The 22,298-nt window shown below is 42.4% G+C and overlaps 1 protein-coding gene across 1 annotated transcript in view; it reads right to left on the reverse strand.

The window, feature by feature from the left end:
* The window catches only part of rngtt (RNA guanylyltransferase and 5'-phosphatase), a 79,616-nt gene that overhangs the window by 22,821 nt on the left and 34,497 nt on the right, over positions 1 to 22,298 (reverse strand). The window contains exons 11-12 of the mRNA XM_071906985.2: positions 18,794 to 18,958; positions 783 to 851 (exon numbers count right to left, since the gene is read on the reverse strand). Coding sequence (XP_071763086.1) covers positions 783 to 851; positions 18,794 to 18,958 — 234 coding nt within the window. The remainder of the gene's footprint in view (positions 1 to 782; positions 852 to 18,793; positions 18,959 to 22,298) is intronic.

Below are 22,298 nucleotides of genomic sequence, written 5' to 3' on the forward strand. Positions count from 1 at the left end.
GCTATCATTATGAAGGCAAGAATGGAAATGGATGGCGCCAAATTAATTAGAATCGCTTGGCGGTTTATGTTATCATTAAAGAGGATGAGAGTTAAATGCACTCTTCTGCTACAGTGCTGTCAATCAATACACTAAAAAAAACAAGTAGATCTACAGAGCTGCTTTTCAAGACACAAAACAAGTAAACAAATTTATACAGTGACATACCTCTCATACCTACCAAAGCTGAGAAAAACATGCAAAACATGCATTGTAGTTGCCCGCTGTTGAATCCCATACTTCAAAATGCCTTGAATATTCCTAAAGCAAAATGCTTGTATCTAGATAGCTACCTGTCCTATGCCTGCAATAATGTTCTGTAATAGGATATTCTGTATATCACAGTTAAGAGTGGATTATAGGTCTTTTGAGAGAAGAAAAGAGAATGTCACAGATAAGACGGACTGCTGTTGTCTATCATCAGTATTCTAACAGAGAAGGCCATTTCCCTTTTAACACAAACTGGCTTGTGTCTGCCATCTCTGTTTACTGTGCACTGCCTTACGGAGAGAGGCCTGACCTGTGTCTCCGCGAATTCATGTAGGAGTGTCTTTTCCATCACAATAACAAGGGGAGCAGAGGCGACGCTGACATGGAGCGTGACTAACTGCGGGCGGCAGTGACAAGCTGTCGTATTCTTTACAGAGGAGGTCAGCGGAGGAAAAACCTATGCTTGACAATCAAACTTGTAGCGACAGGGCTGCGGCTTTGAAAAAGAACAGTCTCATAGATGGAAGGCTTACCCCGCACGGCTGGAAGATAAGCCCGTCGACTTCGTGGCTGACCTGGGACGTGAAGCTGCCTTCCAGTAGCTGAAACAGAAAAAAAACATGGAACACAGTTTTAGCCGAGCAAAACAGATAAATGACAAAAAATGGGAAACAGCAAGGCTTCAGCTGGGGACACGAGAAATGACATCGATTTATAAAGTCGGCGACAGCTAAAGGGAGCACCTACAATACCTGGCGGCCTAAAAGCCGGGCAAAGTATTGAGTTTCAACATAGCGGGAAGGCCGATCAAATCCTGCGGAGTTGAAAGCAGAAAGTGTGATGCCTCGTTTTCATCAATTTCACCTGTCTAGCCCAGAAACCATGATTGATAAGGCATCGGAGAGAATCGATGCCTGCGACTTGACAGACTGGGTTAAAGACTAGAATAGCACATGAGTCAATGAGGTCTTGATGACTGGAAAAGACTGGATTTCATCTCTTCCATTAACGCTGACCGCAACGACAGCTGCTGCAGGGGAAAATGAGCCTACAGCAACCATGTTAGATGCTCAGGAGACGCGGCAGAGCTACTGTACAAAAGAAGCACATTTTCTGCACATCAACTGCCGCCGCATGATGGTCTAAAATGGCAGAATATTAGAGATCAATGGATTCGCAGACATGCCGGGGATTCATTCTGAGAACAGTGTCATTGCAGAGTTGCAAAACTGTATGATATCAAGAACTGAGAAAATACATTGTGCTGTAAAAAAAAAAAAATCATATCACAGTGACACGGTGCTGCTTGTGGAGGTGTATTCAACATGAGCACTAACAGTCTGAGGCTTTTATGTGCTGAGATAGAGAGCAGACAACAGGAGGGTGTCAGCGAAGGTTAGCCGAACGCTCCGTCTTCAGTGATACTTGCAAACAAAAGGGACAGAGAGGCAGCGGCTTGGCCGCTGTACTTATTCAAGTATGTAGGCATCAAAATCAAGGACATTTCAGCTGCTCCCTGTCTCGTTTCGTGAAATGCATGGACTTCAAATCAATACGTTTTACAACTGAATAATAGATAAAGCTCAAATGGCCTTATTATCTCTCGCTCAAACTCCAAAATTTTGAAGGGGTTCCAGCCCAAAGGAAGAGGCTTCAGAGACCAAAATGCTGGGTGGAGGGTCAGGCGGAGATTGCAGAACCCTTAAATAAATTAGTCTAGTTGTTCTATAAATGTGTTCCTCACTCATTTCCGGTTGGGAACCACTTTGGCCAGAGTAAGTCACTGTGGGAGCACATGTAATTGTTGAGTTTTTCCAATATCCCCTATATTTTCCTTAGATCTCATATCTCTGCTCTCTAAGGACAAGAGGGATTATTGCCAAGAGAGAATAGATGCACATAAACAGGATGAATAAGTTACAGCAGAGCTCATGTAGATGAATTAGAGAAGGTTATTGAAGTTTTTAGCATGTTGAGCTTCTTTCTGAAGCATCAGCTCTGGGTATACAGTAGATCTGGGCAGCTTGAAATCGATGTAATTGCTGCTAACTGCCCTTGGCAATCTATTTAGTAATTATATTGTAGAAGTGGAAATAAAGGGTCTGAGAGCTGCATGGAGCTCGTGAACTGCCAAATGAGGACCAGGGTTCTATAAAAACACTCATCGTGCCTCTGACACTCAGGGTAAGTATAGAAAATTGGCAAAAATATGGAGTGTAAACATCTTGGATAGAATTTTCAGAAATCCTGCTTTCCAAAATCCTGGAATAGGGCAAAAGCAGTTCGTCTGATAATAAATTCAAATGAATCCGTGAAAAGTAGCTGTCAGAATATCTTTAAATGTCATACATTAGAGTCACTGCAACAACATAAGAGGATGACTCATCGCCTGATATGGGATTTTGCACATTATATACCACCCTATCCAAGAATATGAAAATCAACAAACAATCTCTCTGACTTGTGCAATCTGTTAGAGACAACTTCTTAGATTTCTTTCAAGTGATGACCTGACAGCTGATCTTTGCTATATGTTCAAGCAGGGGGCAGATATAGGTTAGCAGGCAGGAAATGGTCTTGGTCAATAAAGTAGAAAGCTAATGCATTAGTGCACTACAGTGAAGATCAGGTATCATACCCAACCCATCAAGATGAACTAAAGCAGAAAGGAATGCATTAAAGCAATGCAGAAAGGCATTACAAAGGTAGAACAACAATATCCTACTTACAACGGCCTGTCGCAACTTCTTCTATCTCCTCTCCTGACTGAACGATGGAAAAATAATATAAAAACAATTAAATTCAAATCAACAATGCCAATCAAAGCGTCTGGATACTCATCGTCCAAATCTGACATTTACCTCAGCGGTTTGGCCATCCTGTCTCTGTCACTGTGACTAGAATATGGACCTTCAGTAAATAAGGAGGCTGTCAACAACCGTCAGAGCCTAGATGAGCCCAGACACATTCACTATGCAGGAGATGACAGAATATCATCATCATCTGTCCCAGCGCTGCACAGAGACAAACAAAGTGATAACCTCAATCACACATAGCAGAAAGCTCATAATATAATGTAACCACATTTGCACCTAATGCAAGACCGGCAAACCAGATCCTGTACAGCAGCACTGGGCTCCTAAGAGCCAGAGCTTCTCCCGTTACTGTGAAAGATGCCTCTGACCCATGCATTTGGTCCAACACTGGCCTAACAGGCCATCTATGATGACCCATTTTACAAATAAAAAAAAAAAATCTGTTTCTGAAGTGGATGAATGTTGCTGTATAACTAAGCCCATAATGTCAGCTGTAAAGCAGAACATTTATTCACATTTCAAAATGAAAATACACTGACATTTCTATCAATACGCAATACACACTTTGTGCATTAATTGAAGGACTTAGTATATCATCAAATAAAAAATAAAAAATGTTATACATGGCTAACTGAAATAGCCAATGGCTCTTCTCACCTTGCAGTAAATGTCTTCATTCTCCCCATCTCTTTTTTCACCAGATAGCCCTGTTTGTTAGTGTTTGCAAGGTGGATAATTCATTCGACTTTAGTTCCTTATTACACCACTTTTGTGTTTGTTTCCGGGCCTGTTACCAATTTAGTTTGTAACTTGAATGGTGCAGCTTACTGCAAAGTTACAACACTGAGTCACATTATGTATGTTACCTACCTACATCCCATATTCACAATCCACTTATAACTGTCAAATAATTTACAATTACTGAAAAAAATGATACAATCGGGCAGCATGGCAATAACTGAGCTCATCACTGAGTATTATTTATATGCTGACCATAAAATTTCTTCATTAACAGAAGGCCATGACCGTTATCAGTGCTGTATAAATGTAAGTTATGAGGTAAAACCTAATTGAAATGCGAGTAGGCAACACATCCGAGTGAATAGCAGCAATGCTGTGTTTGGTGAAGGAGCCCGGATTCCCACCCACAGAGCACAGGCCCTGACACAGAAATATACCTGGTGCCTGTTACATTTATGCCATTGGAGAAAGTGATATTTAAAAAGTCAACAGTTTAATGCCAAAAATTGCTACGTTCCACAGGATATATTCTGGGAAAATAAATGAAGTGCTCAGCCCTTGGAGGAGCACCGCATACTTTTGACTAAAGCAACAGAGAATGTTAGGCCGATGCTGTATCTGTCAAGACGGCAGAGCAACATCAGTGCTCTCAAGACTGATGAATGAGTCACAGCAGATCACAGAGAGCTTGACGATCATGCTGACATGGAGAAGGCAGATAGCCAGACTAGAAAGAACTGGTGCCTTTATGAGGGAACGGCATGTAGGCGGCAAGATCTGGGAGTTCCATTTCAGTTCTCTCGCCATCCTAGCACGCCCACCCACCACTTTCGGTGAGCTCGCTGAACCTTGGATGGAGAGATGAGCAGAAAGACGACTTCCACTCACACATCCTCCTCCAGTGAGGAAGTTCCTCGGAGCGATGCTGCAGAGAGGGGGCCGCGACCCTGCTTTCATGGTAAACCTCTTTAGGAAAGGAAACACAAAGCCGCGCCTGGCACTGCGGGCTTGTGGAGGCGGAGGAGAACAACACGGCCCCATTAAGAGATCAAGCTTTCACTGGAGACTTGGGGGCAGAGACGAGAGAGCGGATGTGCTCGGGGGAGACAAAACCAACAGCTAACATGGTGAGCGCCGCCACTCCCCTCGAGAGAGCGAGTGTCAGGGTGATGGAAGTCGGGCCATTTTCCTCTCCATTGTTTCATGTTTGGGCTCATTTCACATAATGACACAATGATGAATCGTACCTGGCTCGGCGATAGCTGAGTAACATCAAAATGACATCAGGAATGTCTCCCAGCCTCACTCTCCCTGCAGTTTGTCTTCCACAGTGCAATGGTTGATGTTTCATTAGCAAATCAAATCTCTTGTCATCACCAATTGTCCTTTTTTTCCACCCCTAATCAATAATGGATCAGAAACATGAACATAATGATATGCAGGGGAAACCACATAAAAAGGTAGAACTAGTACCATGAGGATTAATAAAAATCAATCGACATCCAGAGTTGTGTAACGCCACCTGTGATTTATGACAATCTGTGCACCTTTCATTCTTTACTTCACATAAAACACAAGCCCAGCAGCATACAAGCTTAATCTGCACCCTCAACCTCTGGCTGCCCCAGTGACAATCAAATGGTCCGCTACCATTAACCCCTGACCCCATAATGTAGGCGATAAAAGAATCAGACAAGGGCTGACAAAAACAAGCAGAAAGACTGACACTATTTGTAAATTGGGGCAACAGAGTGCAGAAAGCTTGATGTTTTTAATGTGACTAAAACAATGACATCTCTTTTCTACACCTCTTTTATCGAACTATCCACCTTATATCTATAATATATATAATATCCATCCTTCTAGCGGCCTGATTTGGAAACCTGAATGTGAAAAACAAAATATGACTTAGCAGTTTTGTGACATTAGCAAGTAAAATCATTGGTATCCAAAAGATCACCCTCACTTACGTCTATGTCTCACTTATGTCTATAAGTACTATAAAGTGCTTGTCACCCCTTGCCACTTTCATACATACATTTTACATAAATGTACATTTTGTGAACTTATGTTGTGTTTTATGCCTTGCTGCAGCCAAGCTTCCCATTTGGGGAAATTAAAGTCTTGAACTAGAAAAAAAGTTGTTTTTTCTTGTTTTTTGGTGTGGCAGTAGACGGCTGGATTGTATGGGCACAATAGGAGAACACCAAATGAGTTCCTACTCTCAAGGCGCCGTCCCTTCATCGTCCGCAGCAGGGGCCGACACCTAGATGACAGCAGGAGGCGGCCATGAAAAGAGGCTTCTTTGAAGATATTGATATTCAATCCTTTCTACGCATTATGCACAATTAACAAAAGGCTTTGAATTAATTTCACCACCACAGCAGGTGTGAGTGATGAAAATGCTGCATGTGCAAATACTTCGCACTTGGAGTGAAGGATCTAGGGATGACTACTGACACACTGTCAACAGTCTGAAAAATAAAGTCACACCAAATACACAAGTCTGATAAATAAAACCCATCTTTTCTAACAAGTAATTTCATATCTTAAAAGATGGTTAAAAAAAAACCCCAAAAACAGCGGAGTAATGGGTTGGTAAATACTGGGTAATGGCCTGAGAAATGGGTTTCTCAAAGCACTTAAGAGGTAATGGTCAATGACAATTGAAAATCGTCTGTAATAAACACAGTTTCAAAACCAAGTCTGCGGGGCAAGATTGGAATAGCACCCTGACAGCATATCCTCCTCCCATAGACTTGCATAAAAACAGCTCAGAGCTCTCAATGCTCTTAAGCATATAATTCATATTTGACCAAAATCATTAGGAGAGAGCTTACAAAAATTATTTCTGAAATATGTAGACATTTGACACTCATTAGTAACAGCAGAACACGTGCACTCTAATTAGTGTATTTTCTAAAGTTTCAAAGTAATTAATGGGCATTACACCCATCTGAAGTGTGCATATTTGGAATTTTTAGGCACTTTATACACTGGCAATATGCATCAGGTGGCGCAGCACAGCACACTCACATTAACACAGCATTGCTGTGGCTCATTATTTTTTCCATATCGCCAGTTTGCCTCGGCGCACCTGGACTGAAATTACGCACTTTCCCTTCCTGGAGCCGTCTTATTTTCCTGCTGTCTGCTCATCCTCACGGCTCTAAAAAGCTTTAGGTGCTGGGGCTTAATCAAAGGCGGAGAGGATAGATTGATATTCCAGTCAGACCGCGGGGCCGTTGCCGGAGGCTCCTTTCAAGCCTAATGCGAATGGCCCTCTGAAGCCAGTGTGCAAGTTCCCTTTTAAATGAAAAGCCCACATCAGAGTGTGCGGGCAGGACTGCTAAACTAGTGGCTGGCCTGGAGTCACACAAGGTTACGGTGTCTGGAGAAGGGCCGCCTTTTGATGGATACAAGTTGTCTCATAAAACAATCGACAATCAACTTTACATCTTCATACATTCATGTGCAGGGAAAGGCCAAAGATCCACAGAGACATACCAACGCTTATCGGATCCCTCAGAGGATTAGAGCATGTAATAAGAGATGGCATAAGACTGACCCGTCTTTCCTAGAGGCAGAGAAGGATTTAACCAAAACGAGAATCAAAGTCTTGAGATTTTCTTGAGTGATTTCAGTTGAGTAGATGAGGCAGATAGTCCACCCAGAGTTTTTGTCCATTTCTGTCATGTGTCAGTGAACAGATTCTCCAATGACGCTTTAGCCCACTACACCAGGTGTTGAAATCTTAGCACTTAACTATTCACAGCCACTTTTCGCAGGAGGGTGGGAAAACAGAACTCATGAAATTATTACACGGAACTTCATCATCTGAGCTGTGAGACTGGGACTCAACCTTGCTGGTAATTGAGCAGTGAAACAGCACTTCTGGTTCTTTGCACACACTACATTGCTCAATTTTAACTAAGTGGCATCACTGACATGAGTGTGCCATAACATATGTTCATCTGTGCGCATCCACATCTTCGGTTTCCACGGAGGAACAAGTATGTCAATGCTCTCTAGGTGATCGGGTGGAGGGGCGGGGTGGGAGGTATGCATGATTGGAGTGAGTCAAACTACGTTACCGTTAAAAACTCCACCTGTTGACGCCAAAGTGCTGTGGGAGCACAGTGTTGTAGAGAATGACTGAGCAAAATATTTCATTCATGCACTGACTTGGTCGCTACAGTCAGAAAATCACCAAGCTATTTCCCGTTACGCATGGGCGAAATAGTCAGTCATGCACTGGGGGGGACCAACACGGCAGGGGGGTTCGAGGTGGGGGGTCTCACACAGTGCAGAGTACACACACTCCCTCACTAAGCCTTGCCAACATGTTACGAACACACACCAGAGGTACGTTAGGATGTTTCCTTAAGATGGTCTTTGAAGGTTAATTTCTGGCAAAACCGAAAATACACAAAGAAAGACTGGAACTCGTGTCTGCTTTATAGAAGTATTATTGAAAATAACACAAGGTCAAGTAATATAACAAAACACAAATAGTCTAATTGCCATTGCAGCTCAACAGAGCCAGGTAAATATATCGTCAGTCAGCTTGATGCTATCTCATGAGAATTCCTATAAACTGGCTACAGCCTCTTTTAGGTTGTATAACTTGCCACATCTTCCAACAACTGCATATTCTGAGAGCTAAACACTTTCACCGACTACAGAAATAAGGTCATTTGCCTACAGGCATATATTTACTCAGCCTTTGTAAGAAAGAAATAGTGATCTAGATATTCTCCCTCTGTTGCCTGGCAAGCAGAGCTGAAAAAACTACAGCTCTGAACCAGAATCCGCCCCTGATCTTAACGTACCATTCAGATGTATCGAAGAGACTTGAAGAGAGCGGTTTTGCTGGCATATAAAAGGTCGTCATGGCAAGTTTGCAAAGAAAAATATTGCTTAAGCTCCACGTTTCTTTTGTCCAATTTTACTATGACAGTCTATTAGAATATAGGACAGAATGTCATCTATAACTGAACATGTATTCCACACTGTGGCTGCACCTTGAAATCCACATGGATATTAGCTTGTTAGGATGTAAGCCAGAATTGGTAAGAACAAATTAAATGATGATTCCTGAGCAGCATATGATGGGAAATGTTTTGTATCAAATTGCCCCTGAGGGAATTTTAATCCAACTGACATATAAGAAGTTAATACTATTTCAAATTGCATTTTTCTGGTATTTTAATTTTGTGCCTTCATGTAAAATTCCAGACTATCTATTAGGGCTGTTGCAGTGAAGGAATTTCCCCGGCGGTGATTAGGGTGGCTCAACAGCGCGGTATGCGGTGTATGCGATAAGAAGTCGCCGGATGACGTCACATGCTAATTTGCATATCAATATATAACCTTCAGTCTCCTCGCAGCGGAGGGAGGGGGGCTACCTGTGTGGGGAAGCGCTGTGATCATCAGACCTCTCTGGATGACAAGGAAGTAGAGCAAACCGGCATCAGCCGTACCAATTTATTGGCAAATGCTTTGGGATTCAACACTTTAACATTGTTCCCCATGGTCAGAAAAAGTCGCCAGATTTGTCGCTAGTCGCTTTTCAGAAATAAAGTCGCCAGGGGGTTCTGAAAAGTCACTAAATCTAGTGACAAAGTTGCCAAGTTTGACTGCGGTTACATGAGACATTTTTTTTCATCCTGAATGAAATAATTCCGAAGGAAGATTGCTACGCAAGTGTTTACATGAGCGCTAAATATAACGATCGCATTAAGATGTACGTTTACATGCTCCACAGTATGTAATCAGAATAAATGTTTCTGACATGCGCAAAACACCGAATCCAGCACTCTAACATGGGCTTACGTTTTTAAAAGATGGACCTGCGTCGGTTATTTCTTTGCTGCTGTTCTTTCTGATGAAGCAACAGTTTTATCAAAACATACGACTCCGTAAGTGTCAGAAAAAGACGTTTTGTTTTGCCCCCGCAATGATTGGGTTCATTTGTAATTTTCACCGCTGTAAACCGAAACTGGCCCGGAGAGGCGGAGTCAGGACTTGATATAAAAACGGGCTGCACCGCCTACATCAAGCCCGAGCGCCCCGGGGTTAATAACAAGCACATCCATTCGAATCCGGCCGGAAAAAAAGGGTTACGTAATTGACGTGACTTACGTTAAATGCGCGAGCATGTGCAGAAAGAGGCGAGATAAAGAAAGTGATCGGAATGAGTGTTTACATGATGAAATTTTATCCATCGACCGGATTATGAAAGAGTTAAACCACCCCTCTCAAACGGAATGAAATTTCATTCGGATCGGCCAGTTTATTCTGATTGAGGCGTTTATATGAGGCATTTTTATTCTGATTGGGCTACTATTCTGATTAAAAGGCTCCATGTAAACGCTGTTGGCGGGAAACAATACACTCTTATTGTTTTCATTATGAATTTATTTAACATTCAATACACACGCATTGAAGTGTAAAACAAGAAGTGCCTAGCCTCATGAAATAAAGAAAAAACGTGAACATAGCGCGGTTGTGGCGGTTGCTTGCCATCCACCACGGTTGGCTTGTCTATAGCGCGGTATTGCAATATTGCGGTTATTGCGATAGCCCTACTATCTATACAATTTTGATAGGAAGGTGTACTTAGCATAATCCCAGATGCATTTTAAATACTTTTCTACAACTGAATCAATCAATATAGGAGTTTGGCCTACAAAGGAATTGAAGGAACTGTATAAAGCGTTACACACATGAACGAACAAATGAACCAACAAACACAGAGCGTTCCTTCCAAGCACCTAATAAACATAATAATGTCTTATTGTCCTATTTTTGTTGCTGTTGCTGAAAGCTCTGGTGAACACCTACTGTGAAAAGAATGTTAGTCCGTTGGCACGACTCTCATATCAAAGAGAATTGTGGTGCACCAATCTTGGCACCAGCTGACGTAATCAACCATGGTAACACAGAGGATGCTTTTATATATTTTTTAAAATGTTAGTCTCTTTGTTGTTAGGGCTGTGCATGGTATCTGGGAAGCGCCCGATGTTGGGAGCAAGGAGGCTGTGACATCGCCCTGAGTCATACAGCGAAGACAGACAGCAGAGCAAAGGTGGTGAAATATCGAATAAGCTCGGAAGTCCACAGAGCGCCTGAAGATTGACACCTGCTGACATCACCCAGAGAACGCGAGGTCCTTTCCGTCAGTACATCAAGCCTTAGAGCCTGGAAGGCATAGGGGGAAGCAGAAACCAGAAAAAAAAACACATAAAATGAGCCGGTACGCTCAATATTGCTACACATACAGCAGCTCTCTCCGGGGAATACGACCTTTACTGTACAGATATTTCGTGCATCATCAGATATTGCATAACGTCTTGGAGGCTTTGAAGAAAACTAAAAAGTCTCAAAGCAACTGAGGTAAACAAACATTAGTCATCGAGTCTATGTAGTGTGTTCTTCCAAGAAGCATAAGCCCTTATACAACAGTCAACATGCTTCCCTTTGTGAGTGGGTGCAGCAGGGAGAGGAGATGCAGGAGATGCAGGTGATGACGTGCGTCTTGTTCCTGAACCCAACCTCGGAGGATGGGTGTAACACCGGGGCCAGCGGTGCAGGCTGATGAATGCTTCGTGGCAGTGTGATCCGCAAACTGAGCAGGACACACATTCGAGCTGTGGGACACTAACTGGCGGTGTTACCCTGCCAAAAGGATTCCCACGTCCTTGCAATGTTAATTTGCCTGAATAAAATACTGTAGGCTTGTAGGTCAGTAGACTAAAATATTAGCAGATTTTGCTTCGCCAGTTTGCCCATTAGCTGGCAAAAATCAATATTGTGTCACAAGAAAAAAAAACTGTGAATGTGGGTTTTAAACCAAATGCATAAAAATCAAAGTTGAAAGCCTTTGCTTTGGAGCACCTATGCAGAGCCAGTGTTGTGTGAATGCTCCACTGGCAAGGTAAAAGGTGCTGTTCTGTACTGTCCTATTTGTTAACTGGAATGCTTGCTGTCGACAGCGCTTCTAGGCTTCAAAAGATTAATATATGCCCTGGACACGCCATCTTTGAGAATTAACACTTAGAGAAAACAATGCTTTTCAGAAAACTCCATAAACTCAGCACTACACAGCAAGCAAAAGCATTCATCATGAAACTACAGAAACACAGATAGGGGAAACTGAAAGTGCCATCTGAGGTAATACAGTAGGTGTGGAACCATCTCAGATCAGGTCAGAGATGGATACCAACACTCAATTTTGACTTTGTTAAAGAACCTAGATAAAAGAAACAGAGCAGACAGACACCTGGCTTCTTGCTTTTCCATCTCCACAGCTGGAGACTAGATGGCTGACAGGGGTGTGAGGTCAGCGAGGAGCCGGCAGACTGACAGCGCTCAGCTAATGAGACATGCTGTTAAGGAGGATTTACTTTCCTTTAGCCCGGCGCTATGAACCCGCTCCGACAGCAAAAACAGCACATTGACACGTCTGTCTGGGCTTAACGGTAATAGGAGGACAATGAGAGCGGGGCATTTCAATAGAATCAAGGCCTTTTAATGAGGACTGAGCCTGCTGGACAGGAAGGTGAGTTGGGATGGGATAAAGCGGCGTCCTGTCACCGCAATTATCATGCGTTTGGCTGGAGTTACTAAACACCAGGGTTCCCACACTTGGGCATCAAATTCAAGGAATTCTCAATGACTTTCCAGGTCTTGTTTGGTGAAATTCAAGGACTTAAAACTGGTATGTTTAGGGGTGAGACATGACTTGGTCAAAATTCGACATCACAGACATCTTATTATCTACTGTTGATCTTGTCAAGTCATCATGGTCAAATTATTCATTTTAAAACTGAACACTGTCGCTCTGTCAATGCAAATGTACATTAATTTTCCTCTTGATGTGAAGTGTTGATGCTAGAAGAGAATGAAATGAAGAGAGAGGTTTAGAGAGCTGAGGCATACTGATAAATTTGGGTGCTATGTTTTAATAAAAAGTATTTCAAGGTCATCCACTCATTTTTAGTTTTAAAGGCCTTTTTTTTTGCAAATAAGGATTTTCAAGGGCCGCGGGAACCATGTCAACACGCCATCTGGGATCAGCATTCAGGGCCAAACATCAGCAACAGGTGACAATAAGCAATCCAGAAATCCATTTGAGATAAAGCCTGGACGACTCCATCTAGATAAGGCTCGATAACGATAAGCTGCTACCTGACCGCGAGCTCGGCGAGGCTGCTGGGACAAGGGAACACTGTCTCCATCAGAAAATACATTTGGCTATTCAAGATAAGACGAGAGGCGGTTTGAATGTCTGGAGAAGCAATTGCCAATTACAATTGCCAGGCCTGAATGAAATCAGTTACTTTTTAGAATTTTTCATGTATCAATTCCATAGATCCAGTTTTGACAACACATGAGGGGCCCACACTCTGGCGTCGAGGTAATTTACTTGTGAGGAGGCAGCGGCAGCAGAGTTGCTCTTATGAGAATGAGATAAACGCCTCTGATTCACAGCCCACAGACAACAGCCCACCTAACAAAACGAATGCTCCGGCGCACATCAAAGATAATAACTGCATAGTTCAGTGGGCCCGGAGTCGACTTCACTCCGCCATTTCTTCTCTCGACGAGGTCTAATTCTCTCGGCTTTTCTGTATTCAATACATAAGCTAAACCGTAATCTCACCCGCCGTGATTAGGCAATCAGTCTGAGCTCCGGGAAAAGATTGCAATCTCGCAGAAGTATCTAGATAACTACGTTTCAGGTCCCTACGCAAATTCAGTTTTCAGCTGAAAAGGTATCTCAACATTAGATTGGCTCTCTGGTAGGAGATCTGTCATTCTGTAACTAGTTTCAACTGAAGCCTATCTCTCAGAATTCACCAGTGGGGAGCAATAGCTGTTGGAGAAGTCGGTACTGAAGGGGTGAAGTCCAAGATTCAAGATGGTGATACTGATCTCATTAGGGGGAAGTTTATTCAACTTAGTTCTAATTGCTTTAGCTGTTTGATAAATGGGCTCTGGATATTACAGTGTTTCACAAAGGGCAAAGAAAGATGAACACTATCTAATTCCCATTTTTTAATATTAAAAAGTGACCAAATTACGACTTCATTAAATCTGGATACATTCGGAAAAACACCATGAGTCACATTTAATTAAGCTGTACAAATGTTAGGCTTACTCAAACAGAGCCTGCCATTCTGAGTTTTCCGTTTCTGAGAATACACCATACCGATGTTTACTCCTATTTGAAAGTTGCTCACTTGAATTCAGTTAGACGCATGTTACCGGCCCTAGATTGAGGATGTAATTTTATTCAAAGGGAAAAAATATGGAGCCGAGCCAAAATTGTCTGAAGGAATACAGTTTGATGGTTGCTAACAAAGGCGGATGACATACGCCCAGCCTATCTACCCAACGCACTAAAAAGCTTGCTGCAGTTCAGTCCTCATTGTCAGGGCTCTTGACAACATTCAAACCAGCTACTGACAATGTGCAGGTGAATGCGGTATCAACCACTGCATACAAAATAAATGTGGTTATATCTACTCACTACAATATGCTCCTGAACCAGGTGAGCAATAGCATCTAATGGCACTCATCATTACATCCACAACAATTTAATGAGGCCTGACATCCATTAAGTCCAAAACAAGCACAAAAAGGCAAAAGAAACCCAAGGCAGTTAATAGGCTTTATGTCTCAAAATTGAATGAATTTGTCAATAGGTGCATAATGCTCAGGTCAAAAGGCAGCTACCGGTATTTCATGTACAGACTCAGTAGTTAGAATTACATCTGTTACATTGGGTCTAGGAAATAGTTAAGTTCAGTGTATTTATTCTCTTTCAGCCGTAGAGCAACACAGGCAATAGTCCAGGTGATCGCATGGCGGTTCCATTCAAATTTTGTAGCTTTATACATGAAGAGACATTTTCATTCAAAGCCCTGTGTGCCATCCAGCTTGCTTGATGGCTGGAGCGAAAATGAGGCGCTTGCAGAATGATGGAGTGACAGAAAATAGGCTTAGCAGATAGTAGTAGTGAGGTAGAGACTATTAAAATGTCTCTCCCATGACCCATCTCATCATTTCAGAAGAATCATCAGGGTCAACGAGCACAAACTCTTGACATGTATCATATGATGACTTAAGCTTGTGTTGTGGATAGTTGAGCCTAGCGTTACTTAGACCTCAATTCAAGTGTAATAAGAATGAGTTTGGGTTGGATGAGTGTTTTGACTTCTTAAACCCAGTCTCTGTGGAAACTGCATAAAACATCATCATAGCTCACTGCGGCCACAGACAGAAATGTAACACTCATTCCTATAATCCGAGGAGGAATTTGAGTAGGTTGACTTATTTTACCTCATAAACCTATTCTCCGTGGAAATTGCTCCAGAGAATAGCACAACAGTAATATTCTCTGATTCAGCAAGCAAGAAAATGGCCAGAAATCTGACTCTTAAGTTGAATCTGGGTTTCTATTACCTTGAAAGGGAACACGCAGACATTTGGCAAATTCGCTATTTGATTGACTTATCGGTGTGCATTGAGAGGAGAGAAATTTCTCCTCTATGTATCACGCATGCTGACGCTTTAACATGCTGTGTATTTTTAATGTGCAGTATGAGCTAGGCTGGCATCATCTCTAAAGTACAGCATACTACACATGCACAGAAGTACAACTGCCTCCAATTTTCTTGTTGGCACACATTAGTAAGTTGATACAAGAGCTTATTTGCCAAAATGTCAGTGTGCTCCCTTAAAGTCTCTCTCCCAACAAATCTCTTAACTCTGAGAATATTCAAATAGTGATGTATGATCATCTCTACCAGTCCCAGTCCCAGTCAAAATGAGTGTGTAGCATGTGAATCAGGACAGGGATGCAGAGCTGTGCCTGTTGGCAGGGATCAGCTTGTTACTCCTACATTGCCCTTGCAAACCTATGATTTGCCTGCAAGGCTTGTTCAAAAACTTTCAGAAATGCTAGTGAGATCAGTAGTAGGCCTCGCCCACTGATGGCCATTTGACTCTTCTCCACACTCCAGCTGTCAGTGAGGGTCACATGTAGTTCAAGGCCATGGTTACAACACACCAGGTACATGAAGGTGGCACAATTCTCAAGATGATACCACAAAGGGTGGGGAAAGAAACACGATACACTGCAACTTTATTTTTGTAAGATGCAGAATTACTTCTGCAAATCCTGATATATTTGTAACCCCTGTTGTTTTACAGAAAAGCACGATTTATTTTCCACTTTTATAGACTCCTGTAGGTGTCATGCTAGCTCTCATTATGTTGCAGCTTCGAGGATTACAGAGGCCCCACTTTACCAAACTACATCACATTTTGGATTCAAAACAAGACTAGGTGTGCTTAGTGGCAACAGGGACATTCTGTCTCTATGATGAATTGACTATGTTTATAATTCAAGAAAATATCTGTTACATCATTTAAAGCCTTAGTTATTTTGGCTGCATTTTATAAGCATAAATTGTACTTAGCACCTAATACAATTAACACAAACCTAACACAAAATTTTACATGATAAATGTGGATAGTACATGATTTCGAACACACTCAAAGCAACACCTCATGGCTCTGCCCCACCCCACTGCTAAACTACTGTGGTAACATGCCAAATTTACACACACATTTGACGTTGGATGCTCTCCAAGAGCCTGCAGTTAAATCTCATGGAACTGAGCCTGTTTGGTAGTGTGTGTACCACGTTCATCTCACAAAGCGTAGTGCATTTTCAGTGTTTACATGTTACTACAAGTTATGTCAATGCACTACAGCACACAGAAATGTGTATTTTTTACGTTTGATTTGCCTAAAAAAGAGGAATGGAAATATTCTGTATAATAATCCATATCAATAATGAACACAATCATGATTCACAATACTAAAAAGATGTACTGTGTAGTACTAGTCTGTAAAAATTTACTGCAAATTTCAGTCCTATATTGCATACAACACTACTGTGTGAAGTGTCAAATCAAATCGTGACCCATAGTATTAAAACCCAACCATATCTAAGGTCGTTGAAAATACCCAGCATCAATGCAATGCATCACATAACAGTTGCAGATAAGGTTTCTTCAGAAAGTATTCAACTCCCTTGACCTTTTCTGCATTTTGTGGCATTACAGTCTCAATTCAAAATGGATTAAATTGTTAGTAGATTGTTGACAAAAGCACATAGGTTAAGGACTTGGCTCCATATCCATCTCTGAGATACAGTGCCAATAAAACCACTTTAAGATAGTAAAGAAAACATTTTTGGGGGGATAGAATTTCTCTCCGGTCCTTCTGAGTTCCTGACAATCAAGGTACAGTGCAAATGCATGGCGGCGTTTTTCATGATTGCAAGCTAGCCACCGAGCCAAACATGCCACGTGCAATGCACTGTGGCACAGGCGTCACTGACTGAGTTACATTATGCAGGCAACAGTTTTATTATTTATTTTCAATTATCAATTCAGAATCATCTTCCACTCAGAACCCATCTGGTCAGCCAAGTTCATTCAACGTACAGAAGAGGGAAATTCCAAAAATACATCATCTAGAGGTCTCAATGTACAAATTTTGCATTCCAAAGAGGCTATTGTAAGACAATTGCTCAAATTAAGAAGACAAAAAAAATAAATGGTCCCAATTGGAGGGGAAATGGTGCCATGAATGCGTAAGTGGTACAGACACAAAACAGCAGCCTAGCAACAGACAAAAGCGTCATACAACTCCAGCCTGTGATTGAAATATCCTTAAAAGGAATTTCTGGCCAACATGCCATAAAGTGGAGCGCTGTGCTGCCATGAATTAATGAGCCAGATTCCAGTTTCCCCCTTTTAATGTCCCCTACAACAGAGATATGGCTGTATGGGGAGCAGATGGCCGCCACACAGAACAATGAGGCAGTGAGGAACCAGACATAGTTCCAGTGACTTCATTTCGAGAATATCTTCATCAACATGGCCCCAAAAGGGTAGCGGGTGATCCTTCATAAAGGCCCTTAGAGGGGTGGATAGCACAGGGTTAGACCAGAGGTAACCCAGACATTCATACTTAGCATTTCGCACAGTACAAAAACAAGAAGTGAAGACCGAGATGTGAGCGATGGGCCTGGCTGAGGAAGAAACGTGACGACAGCGCGAGGGGCCGCCCGCGACTTCAGCCCCTCCACGCACACTTTGATCATTGTGAATGTGCAGGCCCACAACTTCCCACTGATCTTAGCCCGGGCAAAAGATCGAATTAATTGTACACTGACCTCCCGTGGACCCATTATTAGGCCAGAAGTGCAGGCCTTTGTGGGAGGCTTAACAGCTTATCAGAGGATAAAAGCTCTCTTGTCTTCAGCCTTGGGAACGGCACAGGCTCATAACCTGGGCTGCGATGAGCTATACATTATATGACACCTCCGAAAGAGAAACACAGGAAAATATGACATATAATCTGAACCATGGTAATGATGCGAAAAGTTACTTTGTTCGTTTTTTCCACTGACATCTTTTTGCCCTTAATTAATCCACTTACTCCTCTTATGGTAATTGTCTCAATTTTGATTAAAGCATTTCTGCACAGTAATCAAACAAAAATGTTGATTATTAGATTAAAGGCAGATGTCTTGGTAGTAATCAAACAAATGCTTTGATCACACTACCACTCTAATGGTGCCAAGACGCATCTACAAAGCCCTTCAGCATTAAGGCAAGAGCAATCTCAATCACAGGCAAAAGTCAACAGCCACTGATGAGAACACCAAGACTTCACAGAGGCAAATGAACACACTTTGAAAGGATGTTAATGACTCGGACATTTCATGTCTAGGTAAGTAAGTCATTTTTGTGCATCATGTGTCAGCTTGAGTTTTGTTTGGTTAGGCCATCTGTATGTATCTGTGTGAAGAGCAGGAACGGGTTTTTGGCTGGACATCAGATGAAAGTAACAGGGAGAGAGGAGTTGGAAAGGGAAAAAGAGAAGTCGTTGTACGTTACCTTGCGTGATGCATGAATGTCAAAGAAGGGCTTGTTTCGGACACTGAAGGGCTCCTTGGTCTTGTCAATCTGTCCGGTCTTCATCTTTTCCATCCGGGGAGAAATGATCTCCTTTTCTATGCACAACAGCCGGATATTGAAATCACACTGGCCAACAGGCTGTCCCTGGGAAACAAAACAGAACAACAAACAACTCTGTCATCTCTTAATGCACCCCGGGAAGAGGACTCTCATTTAGACATGTATGCGTACAAGCAATGTGTACACTTTCTAGAATAGTCTTCATTTGGACTCAAGTTTCTTATTTCTCCAAGGTTATCGAATAGCAGCCGAACACCCATCTCTTTTGGAGAAAAAATGTACAGATATGCGAAGGATTTATGAGCAGCCAATGCACTGCCATGGCAACAGTGTTGATGTGACTAGCTATGGGCTGGAGGACAAACATCGGCGCGGGGCTGAGCAGGACTCCCTTATAGCCACTATGGTCACTCCAATATCAGTGCCAAAAGTACCAGGTATGTACAGTGCAATCAGCTTTCCCTTGTCACTATGACAACAGGTCCCTCGAATGCCTTCCATTCTCGTTCTTCCACACACTGTTTTTCCAAATAGATGAGCGCCAGTGACCTGAGCCGTCACTGCCTCCCAATAGACAGGGCCACTGAGGCCAAGCCCAGGTGCCCCCAAGCCCATCTGGCAGTCCACTGTGTCCAAGGCGGAAATAAAGTGCAACAATGCAAAGTTCCTGCCCCCAGTTTCTCATTAAAAGCAGCTTGGTGGAAAAGGGAACAGCGTTGACACTGATTGGATACAGTAACGCAGCCAAATTAAACAATATGACTGTCTGTCTGACTGCTTTCAAGAGCAAGTGGAGGCAAGAGGAGCTGGGAGGAAATCACGTTGGTACAATAATTGAGTTCTATAATATGCAGGCTATTTCAAAATGGAAGGCTGGTGAAACGAAAATCACCAGCTGACAAGGCAATTATAAAAGAAAGATTTATAGATTTCACCATTCTCAGCACTAGAAATCACCAAGAGCCTTTGAGGCACAAGAAAGTGAATTCTGGAACGTCAGCCAGATGGAAACAGAGTATATTCATGGGTGACGACTAGGGTTGGGCGGTATCCAATTTTTGACACCGTTAAACCTTCCCCAAATTTTCCCGTGGTATACGGTATTACCATCTGATTAAAAATCACATTGTATCATCATCTATTATGTATCATAATAGATGATGTATGTATCATCTATTAACAACAAATATAAAACTTGAGTGCAAATACAGCGGGTTGCCTAAAGTAAATAAAAAATAGTGCAAGGACATTAAATTAATTCTCGGACGTCTGTCAACAAAATGGAATGAAATTAACAACAAATTGTCTATGGGCTGCAATCCAGTACAAATAAATTAAATTAAAAGCCTATAGCATCCAGTAGGCTTATCAAATAATAACAAAATAACAATAAATAACAAAAACGGCAGTAACGAAAATGGGCATAAAAGCGTATCCTACAGACCGCAACGTTAGGCTATTCTTCAAGCCTATTCTAGGTTTTTCACCAGAAAAACAAGCATATTTACTTTTTCCGGCTTGAGCAGGGCATGTAACGGACTTACAACTTTGCCTGCGGTGTTGAACACCTGCTCTGATGGTGAGCTTGTGGCACACGCGCACAAGTACTTTCGGACCACCCTCGACATCAGCGGAAAGCGGCTGGCTCCATTTGATTTCCACCAGAGAAGGGGATCTTCGTCTCCGTGAATCACAGGCTCGCGACAGTAGGCATTCATCTCTGATTCTGCTCGCTCCTCTATGGTGCCGAGTCCGACGGGACCTGCCGCGCCCGCCGCATCAGCTTTTTTTTTGCAAGAGACTGCCCAAAGTTATATTTTTTTTCGGGGGTGCAGGTTGGGCATCTCTCTCCTCTTCTTCTACCAGAATTTTTTTTATGACGGTCATGAAACGGGCACCGTTGCTATTTTCAAATACCCCGGGATACCGTATTACCGCCCAACCCTAGTGACAACCATTTGACATTTAATGCTTCTCGCACCTTATCAAGAAAAAAAAACACAGAGCTCAAATTCGCCTGAAAGAGAATGAGGAGGAACCGTGTGGACTAGATTTTACTTGGTGAAAAAATGACACCTGTAGTGACCCTACACCCGTGAATCAATTTTCCCTAATCTATAGGCAAAGAATGGGCAGCGAGCGAGAAGCTGTGACCTGGGGGCATTTGTATTCTGCTCTGTTACTGTTAGGTAAAGGCCACATCGCTTCTCGAGAGCTTTCTATGGAATCAAAGGGCACGGGAGGAGGAAAAAATGTTCTGTTTCAAGTGGTGGAGAGGGTGGGTGGCCAGCGACTGGGCTAGGTTTAGATGGAATTGATGGGGCTGTAATGTCTGGTGAGCAGTGCTGACATTCAGCAAAAAGACAAGAATCTCCCCTTAAGCATGCAATCTTAAGGGAATGGGTCAATCTTCTGTGTGAGACAGTCCAGGTACAGTCTAATGCGCTCTGCTGGGCCTGATTTACTGCTGCATGGTTTCATTAAAGCAACTCTAGTGTAATGTCATAAGCTTGTCATCTTCAACTATTAGTCTTCATATGTCACCACAGAACATAGTGCAGTGCCTGGTAAGCAGTACTGGGCTTTGTGAGAGCAAACGCAATTATCGCTGTTTTTAAGATGGTGCAAAGGAGGATTATTAGAGTTGGAGTGAGTTTTGTTTCTCATAAGAAGATTTACTCCTCCACTTTAAATGAAACTGGTTATGCTTTCAGACTGCAGAGAAACTTTGGCGATTACAGCCCTCACAGCAGATGATTAAGAAAGGCATTAAAATGCAGATTCTAGAACAAGAGGATAAACACTTGATCAGTAGTGGTGGGAATCCCCACTGAGCACAATGTTGCCTTTCGTAATGTATTGTGATACATTCAGCACTCTTTATCCTGCATACTGATCTATTTGAGTGTGGTAAAAAAGCAGAGATAAAAATCCCTTTGAGCGATAAAACGTCGATATCACTGATATTTATGACTTTGAAGACATGGCTCAAATACGAAGTGAAATTGAAACATTCTTTCAAGGACTTGTTTTTCATTTTCTGTAACTGCAGGGCGACTAAAAGCACACTGCATTCTCCTGGAACAACTGGTATCATGTCCCACACATTCTGCACCATCTGTCAGCTGTGTCATCAGGACAGAACAAGATGTAAGTGTGAATGATTCAAGGCATGTGCTGTCCATGCCTGCTCAACTAGAAAGCACAGGAGACAAGAATCTTGTCAGTCTGACGCTCTTGGGAATGAGGATCAATTGAATCAGTGAAATGTCTGAATGACCGAAGTCTTTGTTGCACCTATCAATTCTGCAGCAGTGGTGCTTTGGGGTTAATTTGCCTCTGATTCTGTTCCTGTTTCCGCTTTGTTCCCAGTGTTGGTTCCGCTTAAGATCTTATTTAGGTAACGTGCTGTGATGAAAACAGT

This window comes from Centroberyx gerrardi, chromosome 18 (assembly GCF_048128805.1).
Source record: "Centroberyx gerrardi isolate f3 chromosome 18, fCenGer3.hap1.cur.20231027, whole genome shotgun sequence".
NCBI classification, from domain to species: domain Eukaryota; kingdom Metazoa; phylum Chordata; class Actinopteri; order Beryciformes; family Berycidae; genus Centroberyx; species Centroberyx gerrardi.